Source organism: Plutella xylostella, chromosome 17, assembly GCF_932276165.1.
Source record: "Plutella xylostella chromosome 17, ilPluXylo3.1, whole genome shotgun sequence".
NCBI lineage: Eukaryota > Metazoa > Arthropoda > Insecta > Lepidoptera > Plutellidae > Plutella > Plutella xylostella.
In genome coordinates this window covers 7,405,308-7,419,266 of record NC_063997.1, presented here as the reverse complement: position 1 = coordinate 7,419,266, position 13,959 = coordinate 7,405,308, and the positions used below count along the sequence as shown (strand labels likewise).

The following is a 13,959-nucleotide window of genomic DNA, read 5'->3' as shown; positions in this document are numbered from 1 at the left end:
TGTACTGAGCAAGTAAAAGTAACTCTGTTTAGAGCGTACTGCCAGAGCTTTTATACTTGTCAGCTCTGGCTAAACTACACGAAACGCGCATACTCGACTCTTAGGGTTCAGTACAACGATGCATTCCGTATACTTCTAAAGCATCCTCGTTTCTGCAGTGCGTCAGGCATGTTTGCGGAGGCTGGGGTCCCTGACTTTTTTGCAATAATCAGGTCACGTGTTGCGGGCTTCTGGGACAGAGTGCGCTCCTCCAGCAATACCATACTGCAAGTGGTGAGTGACGACTTGAATGGTCCATTCTTTAGGCACTGGCTAGCTGTGCATCGTGGTGGGAACGTTAAATGACATGAACTTTATCCAAAGTGAAATCTTATTATACGAGTATACATAATTATATATATATATTAATATTGTCTTTAAACTTTAATGATATTTACTTTTGTATCTTTTAATTTTATAAATGTAAATGTAATTAGGATAGGATATGATATGGGCTTTTTACACCTGAAATAAAGATATATTATTATTATTATTATTATTATTATTTATCTCTACCGAAAGACTGACAATGAACGGGCAATGAGGAAATAATCTCTATGATCTGTCATCGGTACCTTCTGTCATCATTCTGTCAACAACGCAACGTCAACTGTCAATGTCAAGTGAAAAAATATTTCAAAAGCGCGGGTAGTTTTTGATGGTGAAAAAAAACTTTCTTTTCATCCTTGATTCACTAAAATTTTAATTGTTTCCATAAATTTCACAAAATGATAGACCTTTTCATGCCCTTTCGGGCTTTCCTCAAGTTTGAAAACGTATGCACGGACAATAATGTATTTCGTATGCATTATAAGGTGACCGTGATCATGCTGTTGGTTTTTACTTTGTTGGTGACTTCAAAGCAGTTCTTTGGGGAGCCGATCCACTGCATGAGCTACGATAGTGACAAGAACGTTGATGCCATTAACAGCTACTGCTGGATCTATGGCACTTACACGTTAGCCAGCCGACTTCAAGGTAAGATCATTTTCTGTAGACCTTCTTGGGTATCAAAGAACTGAGCTTGTTTTAGCTGCTGATGGAGCCGTGGAACTAACTGATGTAATGCCAAAGGAGTGCTAGTTCCTATATATGTAATTATTTAGCAATGAAGAGGCAAAAGTTTAAAAACATATAAAGTTATGGTATGGTTAAGTACTTACCTACTTATATTCCTTTTTCAGGCATAGAAGGCAAGCACAATGCATACAATGGTGTGGGTCCAGGCAACATGGAGGACGATGCGCAGATCAAGCACACATATTACCAGTGGGTTTGCTTTGTGCTGCTCGGACAAGCCGTCATGTTCTACACCCCTCGCTACCTCTGGAAGATCTGGGAGGGAGGCCGGCTGAAGGCACTTGCTGCAGATTTGTGTAAGTAGAAGTAGACTTGTTCATTATTATTATTACATCCTCAGTGTACTTGGATTTTCAACTTTTTATTTCAAAGGACCTAAGTTATTCAGGGTATTATGTAAAGACATGTACCTATTATCTAATTAACTATCTCAATCTTTTGCTCTTTTTTAAAATTTATTGTCTTTTGTTTATTAACTTATTTTTATTTACAGCAAGTCCAATGGTAACCAAAGACTGGTCAGAGTTCCGTCGAGGCGAGCTGGTGTCCTACCTCAACAATGCCAATTACAATGCACACAACCTCTATGCCCTACGCTATGCATTCTGTGAAATTCTTAACCTGGTGAATGTGGTATGTTATTTTGTATTTATTTTATAACTGAAGGGCCTTGCTGTCTTGTGCAGATGTACAACATGTGGAATTCTATTTGTTTTATATAAAAAAAATAATATGCCTCCACTCAGCAGTCTGTAACAACTCCAAGTGTCTGCTCAGCAGAGTAAAAGCTCTAAATGTACAATAAACATGAAGTGGCTTGTGCCCAGCAGTGGGAGATAGTAGGTGTTACACATAAAATGAGAGTATTTCATTCAATATTTTATTTACAGGTCGGACAAATATTTCTCTTAGATGCATTCCTTGGAGGAGCATTCCGGAACTATGGTGCAGCTGTGGCAGCTTTTGCTCATAGACCACGCATCCCAAACAAGTATGAGAGTTTTGAATCAGTCAACCCAATGGATAAGTATTTTCCTAAGTTAACTAAATGTTGGATCCGTAACTTCGGTCCATCAGGTGACATAGAACTGAAAGATCGTCTGTGTATTTTGCCTTTGAATATTGTAAATGAGAAGATATTTGCCATTTTATGGTTCTGGCTTATTGCTTTGGCATTTGTATCAACGATTTCAGTTGTATTTCGCATTTTGGTGCTAACTATGCCTCCGTTTCGTACAATGATGGTGATGGGTCAGCTACGCTATGTGAAGAGAAGTATGGTAGCTAAAATAATCAAACGCTTTGGATTTGGTGATTGGTTTATACTATATTATCTGGGAAAGAATATGAATCCCCTTATTTACAAAGAGTTAATTGTAGAGTTGTATAAGGCTTTAGAAGATAAAACTGTTACAGTTTAAATATCATAGACCTAACCAAGTATATTGTTTAAGTTAACACAGGTAGAATTTTATGAGGGCACAAGCCTATAATGGCTTCAATTGGCTCATTCACTGATCAACTAGCCTGTATTTGTTAAATTATTAACTAAGATCTCAAGTGTTATAAGGTGGTTATAAGTTTATTGCATTATCAATTAATAACTACTAAGGCTGATTAGAATAACAATTAATGTAGTTCAAAACTACAGTTCCTACTACTTTCTAAGAATAAGTTATTAATTAGATGGGGCCAATATTAGTAAGTATAATCATAAGTCATACATTGATTTTCTAGGAATCAAAATTTAAAAAAATCTAAGCAAAAAGATAATTGTTTGATTAAATAATTTCAGTTCCTAAATAGTAAGAAACAGAGTTTGTTTTGATTTATGATTAGATAAGTTTTTCTCTATTTATTTACAGATAATAATTATTATTCCTGCATTTGCAATAATTATTATTATTTGTAGATCTATCTTATAATTTGTATTAAATGCACAGTTTTTTGTTAATTTTCATGTAATACTTAAAAATAAGATTTGTTATTTGTTTCTGTTTGTTGCCAAACAAAACTGTTGATTTTTAAATAAAATATTATAAAATGGAGTCTCAGTAATTTTATTATAATAATCACTATGATCTACATACAGGTATATTTAAGTTTATTACACCTATCAAGATCAAAATAATGGGAGGGAGGCATTTAAAGTATCAAACCACCATAATTTTAATTTAAATGTAACAATGTGAAGATTTGCAATGTATGAATGATTCTTGTAAAAGGTGAAGCTTAAATTTCAACAATTAATTGACCTTACTGGAAATAGAAATATATTTTGCTTTCTTCCTGAATATCAATGAATGAAGTTATTTAAATTAATTATTATCTAAGTGTTAAGGAACTAGCCTGAGCATCCTCTACAACCGCAATGCACACATTCAACAATCCTACCCTCTTCCAGTTTACTTTTAGGCACTCTGCAAATGCAATTAGTAGCAAAGTTAGTATCTCTCGTCTGTATACACCGAAGACAGCACAGATTCTCATATCCAGTCTTCTTCCATTTAGCTATGAGGTTTCCATCAGCTATCTTCTCATCTAAGCAGAACTGGTACAACTCACGACTAATAGCTTTCCTTCGGTAGAACAAATCGTAGATGTAACGGGATTTTTGATGGTGTATTTTGAATATCGGCCACAACGATTCCTGTTTCCTCTTCCCTTCATGCGGCTCAGTCTCAGCTGTAAACAGATAAAGAGAGTTTAAGAACTACAATGAAGCGATTATTACAAAACAATAATGGTAAAATGAACAAGAAATACAGAAAAGCTACATTAGAAACTATTTACCTTCGCGCATCTTCTGCTCCAATTCTTCAAGTGTTGGCTCTATCAATTCCCAGCCTTCTGGTGGAGGTTTACGGCTACGACGCACTTTGGGCATGATTTTTAGCTAAATAGTGAGTTTCAAGCAGTAATATACAAACTATTATTTTTAGGTTAGATGCAAACAAACACAAACTTCATAGCATCAATCAAACCAAACTTGCTGTCAGAAATTTTGACATTTATGGTAATCTGTTGTGGTGAATATGGTGAAACTCGGAAAATGAACATAATTTGTTTCAAGTTTGTTCACTAGATGGCACTGACATAATAAAATATACGGATCCTAAGTATCTTTATTAAACATCTTCCCCTTGTGTTTGGTGACGAGTTCTACCCTCTAGGTACTTATAGATCATAGAAACTATCATAGGATATAACCTCCTATATCTATCTACGCTTAGCTAGATATTATTAGCATGAGGTTCATACTATGTGGGTACTTTACCTAGTAACTTTGGTCTGCTTCATTAGTAGCTATGCATTTTGTACCTAGTGAAACTCACAAACCTCAAATTTGGAATGTTTAAATAATAAGCGGTTTATTAGTTTCACAAGAAACAACTGTGTATATGAATGTAATATCCACATTCACCCCAACCCTATCCACTATCCTATAAATCTTTGCTTAGTCTTCACAGTCCGGTATGTGTTCCGGAATCGCTCACTTATAGGTAACCTGAGTATTATTTATGGTGTCCGTACTAAGGTTTGTAGGTAAATTTATCTTCTATAATAGGTTGATAGGCCTATTTTGAATATTCAACCCACTGAGTAAATATTTTATGCATATATTAAGCCTAGATTAGGAAAAGAAAATAAATAGCTTAGGTATAAATAACGGGTCCTACCTACCCTACCTATGCTCATGCTCATACCTCAATGTTGTAAGGCTACTGCTATCTTTTCTCTCACGTGAAGATCAGTATATGAGAGAAAGAGAGAGGTAGTCGTCAGTTGGCGCGTGGAATGCGGTGTTGCCTGCGCCCGCGCAACCTCCGCCAGTCATTTCATTCGGTCGCGAGAGCGCTAGTGTTTGTAGCGCAATCACAACAACTTTGTAACCAAAATATGTGTGTAAATCGCTATTGCAAGTGTTCGACAGTTTCTGATTAGTGAATAAATCAAAAAACTGTTGTGTCTATATGATTGTTATGTTGTTTAGTGAAAGTGCCGGGAGTATTTTGTAAAAGATCGACGAAAGGCTCTCAAAGAGGTAAGTTGGACGTGTCTAAGGTGTGGTGACGTAGTGCTGATGGCTTTCTGCCGATTCCGCTGCGCTAATTTTTGTTTTATTTGCATTTTTGTGCACGTTCAAGGAGTAATTTTCAACATGAAAGCCTCATTCTCCTTCCTGTTGTACACACCTAAACCTATAATGAAAGAAAACTACTTAAGTAAGTAGTAACAGTAAGCTCATCAAACATAGATTCCACTGCTGATGCTGATGCCATAGGAAGTTTATAGCCCGAATTTAATCCTTCTATAAAACAAAAAACACCCTTCACTTTCAACAATTTAGCTAGTTACCCGCAAACATGTTTAATTCCATCTGGAATGGTAAGCAGATACCTACCTAGGTAATGTACCTATGTAGTTATGTCTAGAAAGGTAAGTACCTATAATAAGTGTTTACCTATGTAGGTATTACCCAATAATATGGGTGCCATGATAGGTCAAGTACCTACCTAAGTGTTATTATTCTGTGTTACAGTCGACCCCATATAAATCTACTCCTTCTTAGGTCATAAAATGTATAATTTCAGAAATTCATTGAATCCTACTTTATTGATGGTTTGTCAAGTTTCGTTTTGACAAGTCCAAAAGTGTAGGTACCGACCATTACCGACCTAGGTACATAATCATGGACTCGACTGTATAGATACGTGGGTATTCTGAAGGGCTACTGCTACTGTCGAAAAGCCTTTCGGAGCGGGCTAGGTCTTAAAACAACAGAGTCCCAAAACTTCCAGATAGCGGAATAACTTCTTTCCATATGACACCCTTATTTTCTATGAAAAAGGAAGGCACATACCTATTGTACTCGTATTGCATTTCAATTTGCGAGCGAAAATAAAAGCTGCACGAAATAGGAGTAAGTACCTAGGTACTCTAGTAAAGGTTTGGGAAAGGATATTTCGGAAAACAGATGCAGCTAGTACTGAAAGGCTTACTATTTTTCAAAATATCCTTTCCCAAACCTTTACAAGAGTACCTAGGTAGTCCTACTTCGTGCAGCTTTTATTTTCCCTCGCAAATTGAAATGCAATACACGAAGCATCGCTCGAGCAACAATACAATGACCAGTGAGCCAGCGGGTCGTTTACCCTTGACCTCCGAACTCCAAGAAAATTAACCTTGAAGGGCAGCACAGAAGTTCTTTAATTAATTTAAGTACTTACTTATCTTTAGATAGAGCTTGTAAGTATAAGAATATTTTTTTAAATTTGGTTAGAGAAGACTTTATTTTAGACTTCCATGTCTACTCTTTTACTCTGCATTAGGGTATTTACAGTCCATCTAGAAATATAGAGATACTTACCTATAAAATCATGAGAATAAAGAGTGCATTTTGCAAAGATATTTTTGTCATTGAATTTTTTTATTGTTTATAGGACACTGCTTATTTATAAATTGCCTAACTAACTTGTTAAAACTAACACCACCTCGGGAAAATCTGACCGGTTATGTTATAAAGTTTTTCTAAACTTTGAATCCAAATGTCTTATAATGAATGAACCTAAATCACTGCTGGTTTCTCTTGAATACCATGTGTGTGTATATTAGTTAAAAGTAAGTAAGTACTTACCTATAATATTTATGAGTGTTTTTTATAGCTTTCTTTTAGATTCCGATAACTAATAACGATGTAAGTTGGGAACAATGGGTCCCTTAACTAGCCCCCAGACTGTTATGATATGCAACGATTTCTAAGTACTTAGTTAATCCAAATGTACAAAATAATTTTGTTTGGAACAAGCCTACGCCCGCCCGCATCATGTTGCTCAACGAAAAATACATTATAGTAGTAATCATTAACTACCTAATTGGCTATGTACTACTAGCTAGCAACTTTCGACTTTACGATCGTTGAGAAATTGTCATAATTTTGGTACCTGTTTGCTATTTTTGTCGAATTTCACTAGTATACTGTCACTTTTAATTGTAATTACTGATTACCTAAACAACACGTTTATATCTTCGCGTCCATGATAAATGTGAGTATGTAGGTATGTTTAATTTTTCTGCTCCGTGTGTGATAGCAATCTATTCTGGTTGTTAGCTGCATGCCTGGCTGCCAAATACATACTTAGTGATAGTTATAATCTCTCTGAGATCATTTAGCGCGCATACCGCATAGCAGATTCACACATCAACGTCACGCGCCGACATTGTCGCTCAATCTTCACCTTCACTGGGGAGGAATCCGTCTCGTGCCGGCCAATTTGGTAGAAAGCGATTAAGACAATATCTCCGGATAACGGTTTTCACCAATACGCGGTGTTTCTCGACGCAAATCCGAATATGTTAGTGACAGGAATAGTAAAACTCACGCGACCGCGCGCACCGCCGCGGAAACACGTTACATTATTGATTAGGTTATTAAAACTGTTGTTTACTGTGTTATCAAGAAGAACTCTCGGTTGATAACTCTATTAATCAAAGCTGCAATATCGGTGTGGAGGATTTCTGACTACGAAAATATCTAGTAGGCAACAGAGGAAATAGTTTTTATTTGTTGAAATACACTGATTGTGTAGGTGAATTATTTATTACCCAAGACTATAATAAAAATGCTGAATAATTAAAACAAGTAAATAACCAACCAAAACTATTTTCAAACGTGTATCGAATAGAAAATGTTTCCACGCACCATTTTATTGTAATTTATTTATTTATTTAATACTTTATTGCACAAATATGAGATATAAGTGTACAAAAGGTGGACTTAATGCTAAAAGCATTTATTTTCTACCAGCCAACCTACAGGAGGTACAAGTAAAAAGGTGAAAAGGTGCAAAAAAAAGATAAGTATATGAAAGCAGGAAAAACTAAAAAGTCACTTGATAATTAACTTAAAAGAAATACATAAAATATACATACATATTACAAGAAATGATAAATATAAATTATATTATTTACACACGAATACTTCATAAATATTATATATATATATATATATATATATATATATAATATATACAATAACACATAATTATAATATTCAAAGAGGTACAAGAAAATGCTATAATTTATCTAACTTGCTGAGGTAATGAGCACGGGTTAGTCGCTTGAAGACATTGCGAGAAGGAGCTTTCCTAATGTTCTCGGGAAGATTATTCCATAGGCGCACAGCGGTGACAGCGAAAGAGTCTGACATGAAACCTGAATGGAAGGAGGGCAGTGCTAATAGATGGTTATGGGAGGAACGGAGATGACGAGTGTGATTGTCAGAAAGAAAATTAAACATCACAACACAAACACAAATCAGTCTGACGATATGTGATTCAAATCATTTTCATCCAAAGATAATACTTTCTACTTAAATTCAGCACATCTGAAATACACAGGTTACAATTTATCCGCTCAGACTAAGGAATGCTCAGCCATTTACGAATATTTACATTCAACTCACCTTTACAAGTCCTTCGCCTTTGAACTTCGATAATAACATTTGGAATGTATAGCTGTTCAACACCTAATGCATTCCTATAGTTTACTAGCTTACTCTTATGATCTCCCAGTGCCTCATTTATAGCTCTAGACCGTAAATGTGAGGTGTATTTGCATAAATAATTTACAAAACCTATAAAAAACGAACATAATATATTATTATGTAAGTATCTATAAAGTTCCTTATCATAAAAAGTGATGGTATCACAGTGCGGATAAAAGAGGTTCCCCAAGTGTCGTATCACTTTTTCCTGACATGCACCCTGGGCAGTCAGCGACTGGTGGATCTGATTGGCCAATCCTTTCTTTGAAACATAGACATAAAATAATTACTGACCTTGGTTGCATATTTTCGCTTTAGGTACAGATACTTCTGTGTTTTTATTGTGTGGCTCGGCTATTAGGCACAAGAATTATAATTATTATCTTGCATCATCATTATTTTTATTTAATATGCGATGACGTGATGCTCATATAAACGGAGGAGAAGTTAGGTCAGGCAGTCTCAGATAGAACAATAATATTAATAACTACCTACTTAGCCTTTTTCCCGTGAACTTCGCTTGGCCTTAAAAGGTTTTCCATAAAAAATTTGTCCAGCATGCATTGGTTTTACCGTGAAACAAACATCCATCAATTCATAGTTAAGTATATGATTTTAGTGAATAAGATAATTTTATGTGCATTTTGTTGGTACTCCAAAGTAAATAAATAAATAAATAGTTACCAACGTGGTGCATTGATTAAAACTAAAAATGTATTTCAGAGACGTATGCCTTCCAGAACTAACAGCACCCTTTTTGATGCGAGAGTGAGTGAGGAGTGACGTAAGGTTACTTTACTCTATGATATACCTACCTTAGATGTAAAGGTTTATCCATATTAGAGTCATTCTATATGACCAGCTCATGCTATTTAGATTCTAAGTAGCTTTTCAAAGTAACATATTTAGTAAGGAACCAAAATATAATACCTACAGTACCTAGAACCAAATTGCATTTTTTGCAGTGGTATGGGAGTATACGCCTATTCTAGTAGCCTATTAGTGCTATACCAGTGGGTCTATGATATGATACGCGTAATCACGCCTAGCTCACACTCGGTTCGTACAGTGTAAACTCACCTTAAGCCTGACTAAGCTGTGTTGCAACGCAGCATTCCGCGCATGCGCATTAGGGCCGGTGCCGGTATGCGGCCACTGCGGCTTCGCCTTAATTGCGGTTATTGACTGACAATATGAGCAATTAAAAAGCTAATCCTAAAGTCTAGCTATGCTTGTAAAAACATAGAGTTTCTGCACATACTTACTGATACATCTGATATAGGTAAAGTTATTTGCAATGAGCCTATTGCCTTTACCTTTAGCAATAATTAACATGATTGCCGTCACTCAAATGTTTTCCCTGGATTCAAAATTGTGGCTCCGTGCTCCGGTAACAGGTAGACTGCTAAAAAGTTAGCCTACAGTGTCGTTTGTAAACCAATAGTCGAAAAAAAGTTCAGGTAGCTCGTTGATGTCTTTTGTATGGCAAATGTCATTGCTACGGCTACGCAGGGCGTAGTCTTTTCTTGTCATTTTTTTCGATCCAGGTACCTACTTACTTTTGTTACTCATTTATTTTCTACTCAATTCAAATGAGTTTTGTGTAATGATGTAAAAGTGCCAGCCACAACAGCAAAAAACTTAAAAGCCGCAGAAAAGACACGAACAAAAAGAGCGATAATGATGATTAGAAAAAGTGCTTCTACTTTTCACTATTTTAGCATATTATTATGTTTTATCTGAGACGTAATTTCAGCTTTCTTATATATGATAGACTATTTATAGCCTGCGAGCTTAAAAGGGTTCCTGTGGAGCTCTGGTATTTTCTTCTTGGTGTGTCGGTAACACACTGTCGCAGAACTAATCTTAAAAAAACCATAATTTCTTTACCTTACAGCTAGAAAAATATAAATAGTGAACCTATAAAGAGCATTTCTTATATATTGTCTAATACTTACATATTGTACTACGTGTATGTACCCAAATATATTTTATCAATGTCGGTGAACTGTGTAGGCGAACACTAATTCAAACTGGTATTCTAGCAAATTACTTAATTATAATTATACTAACTATGACACCACTAACAAAATGATTTCGACAAAGATAAAGTGTTTGCTAGAAGGTAAATAATATTAGAGACAATACGACATACTTTAGACTTTAGTTTCAGACCTTTCAGATTTGTTGTAGTACCTAGGTACTTATTATATTTCTTACAGAGCAATTAGAATATTTATAGTCATGATCGCCGATTAGGATTAGCCCAATCGATTGTTAAATTATGTATGTACCTACCTACCTAGTAGTACCAACATACTTAGTATGATTATTATATTACTTACTTATATTATTAATTACGAGTCTAATAACCCGTTCTAACAAATCATTGCTCACTGTTAAAAGTTAGGTCAGGGTCACCAGTTCTATTGCATATCTACTTATTCAATATTTTACTTGTCTAGTCATTTAAATGTCAGCAAGTATACAATTTTACGAGATGTATTATGCAATGTCGTATTGTTTTTTGTTCCAAGTCCAAGTTAGATCTCGTCAAAAGGTCGTGTAAAGTTGTTAAGCTTTAATTTCAATTTGTACATTTTCAAAATATGTTTTAGTAATTGCTTTGTTCATTCATTGAAGCGTAAGGAAAATGATACCTTTTTAAAAATTTCGTTGCGGATGCCTAACGGATACTTTTGTAGTATTGAATGAACGGCATATACGGCATATAACGGCGCCGGCGTCCTACGAAAAGTAGCCACCAGACTGTTCCAATACCCAATTTAAAATATACCTACATAATTACGTATAGGTACTTACTGAGTGTTTCAAAAGTGTTATATTAAGTACTCGTAATTCCAAAAGTCATCAAGCGAAAACCGTTCAGAATGAGCCCTTGACTAATCCCTTTCCGGCTTACTATACCAACTTTTTAAACACCCTGTATATTTGAAGGATATTTTAAGCAATAAGTTGCTCCCGTGGTTCCTCATAGCTCGGCCCGCGGCTTCTTGCGATACCATGCGTGTTCCCATTCCTGACATTTCACCCGCGCGCCGGCGCCGACACGCAGCGCTCTGACACACCGCCCATTCACACTCACGCCACTTTCTTAGCAAATAGGGCTTTGTGTACAGAAAATACATACTTCAAAGTAAGGTAAACAGTTGAAAGTGTTGTTTGTCGCCGGAAAGTTGGACATTTCCTAGGTAGGTACTTACAATCTTTTATTTATTTATTTATTTATTTATTATTTTTCATGGAGAATCAACAGCATGTTCTTATTTATAATAACTTAAAATAGCTATTTAATATAATATTAGACAGGCCATTAACAGATTCCCACATATAGAAACAAACTTAAAGTATACAGATAAAAAACTACGCTAGTTACAAACTAACAGCGGCAAGCGCCACTACGCCTAGTTAGAATTAAGTGCCTACTGACTTATTATTATTGGCAACATAATATTAGAAGAAAATAATAAAACAGAAAGCTACAATATTTGTGGCATTTGAATATTAAATACCAAATGCAAGTGTGCCCCCAGATAATTGAATTAAAAATAAATGAAAATATTTTATAAAGTTATTCACTTAACTAACTACCTAAATACTTATATTAGTAGTGTACTATTTTAGTTCAACCGACTCATCAATGAAAAAGTTTTTAACTTTAGAGAGACTACTGCAGAATAGCCTGCGTTGCTGAGTCTGATATCACTATATGCTCCAACTAAGTTTTTGCGTAATCCGTCTTTGTTCTATGTACCCCTTGTTGCAAGTAATTATAGGCAAAATTCCTTTTTCTGGCGTGTACCACAGGTAGTTAATGATATGTTGTGTGATTATAACGATATTGACATTTTCACCAACAGTTTACCTTCAATATGCAACCGGTTGGCTCGTGGCTTTTTTGTTTCTCAAACCCGTGTATTAGTTTAAGTTTTAGTTTAAAGTTTGTCAATTATAACCATTTCTTTTTTTTTTTTTAAATAAGTATCCTATAAGTAACTAAATGTTAAAAAACCGTTACGTACGTAAAATATGTTACTAATGTTTTACCTAAAGGTGGAAACTTGTTAGACCTAAGTTATCTTTAGTTTATTTTTAGATTATTATATTTACTTAGTTAAGTTTTCCTAAAAAAATAAAATAAAATAAAATAATAAAAAATAAATAAATAGGTCAATTTCCGATTCGGTGAAAATTCTGTTGTACGTGTTGCATGCCCTTACCAAGAAACTATTTTGCCGGTAGTTACAGTTAGCGGAGGGTACATGTAACAGTGGCCTTTTACGAGTCAAGTGATAAGGAACCCTTAATTTAAAAATTGTATTGCCCTATAAGACTTATAAGATGTGCTGATGATGACCATTACACTATAAAATTCGTGCGACAATATTGCTAATTCAATAAAGACCTGACTTAAAATCCCTGGTTAAAAAACCGTCAAACCAATGCACTGCACAAAATGAGTAACCGGTCACAAACCGAGAGTCTATGCTGTACCTGTATTACCCAATCCGCAGTATATTTCTAGATGTAGCTCATGGAATTCCTTTCACAACATCCCCTCAAAGATATGTACATGCAAATACCTAGATGATATTTTATAAATAATATAATGTGGGGACATCTCACATCTCCAACTATTCCGTGAAGGTAATTCGTCAGTTCGTCACCTTTTCATCGTGAAGAATTCACTTAGTGACGAATGTACAAGAAACCGTCTGCGGTCAAGGGTATATTATAAGTCGGTGTTTGGTCATTTTACCACAGCCGATTATACTAGCCAAGATTTAGAGTTCAGTTTTCTTTTGAATTTCGCCTTTGATATCGGTATCGTGTCTCATAAATGTGAGTGATAAGTGTTTACTATACCAGGTGTGATTGGACAAGGTAGTAATTTGTAGAGGCATAATAATATTTAGTACTTAACTACATTCGTGCTTAATTTCCACATAATTGTGGAGGTACCTATAGGTACTTAATACATATTTTATGGGATGGGCTTAGCATTTGGTTATTATGTGATTCTGTCCGACCGGATTCGGTCACGGCGACTGTTACGGCTGGGGAGGGCGTCGGTCGTGTGCCCTCATATGACTTATGTAGCCGATCTTGGCTGTGAACGTGCGGTTGCACTGGCTACATGTCAGGATTCCATTGGAGTAGTGGTATTGTATGGCAGCTGGTGGTCTACTTCTGAGTTCGTCACGTTTGGCATCAAGAGCAGCTCTTCGTTTAGCCTCAAACTCGAAGATGTTGGTGTTGACAGTATGCCGCCA

The 13,959-nt window shown here is 35.5% G+C and overlaps 3 protein-coding genes across 3 annotated transcripts in view; 2 read left to right on the top strand and 1 right to left on the bottom strand.

Annotated features, from left to right (window-relative positions):
* The first annotated feature begins 675 nt into the window (after positions 1-675).
* On the top strand, positions 676-2,683 carry LOC105380404 (innexin inx2). Its single transcript, XM_011549955.3, has 4 exons — positions 676-1,017; positions 1,224-1,415; positions 1,613-1,752; positions 2,010-2,683. The coding sequence occupies exons 1-4, from the start codon at positions 768-770 to the stop codon at positions 2,538-2,540; spliced, it is 1,113 nt and encodes a 370-aa protein (XP_011548257.2). The 5' UTR covers positions 676-767; the 3' UTR covers positions 2,541-2,683.
* A 480-nt stretch (positions 2,684-3,163) lies between these two features.
* Positions 3,164-4,101, bottom strand: LOC105380405 (protein BUD31 homolog). The gene is made up of 2 exons (XM_011549956.3): positions 3,913-4,101; positions 3,164-3,804 (listed from the first exon to the last, which is right to left on the bottom strand). Exons 1-2 carry the CDS (start codon positions 4,004-4,006, stop codon positions 3,464-3,466), a joined length of 435 nt encoding a protein of 144 aa, XP_011548258.1. The 5' UTR covers positions 4,007-4,101; the 3' UTR covers positions 3,164-3,463.
* An 838-nt stretch (positions 4,102-4,939) lies between these two features.
* The window catches only part of LOC105380456 (unconventional myosin-XV), a 90,112-nt gene continuing 81,092 nt past the window's right edge, over positions 4,940-13,959 (top strand). The window contains exon 1 of the mRNA XM_048626990.1: positions 4,940-5,164. The gene's annotated coding sequence lies outside the window, so the exon portion shown is untranslated. The remainder of the gene's footprint in view (positions 5,165-13,959) is intronic.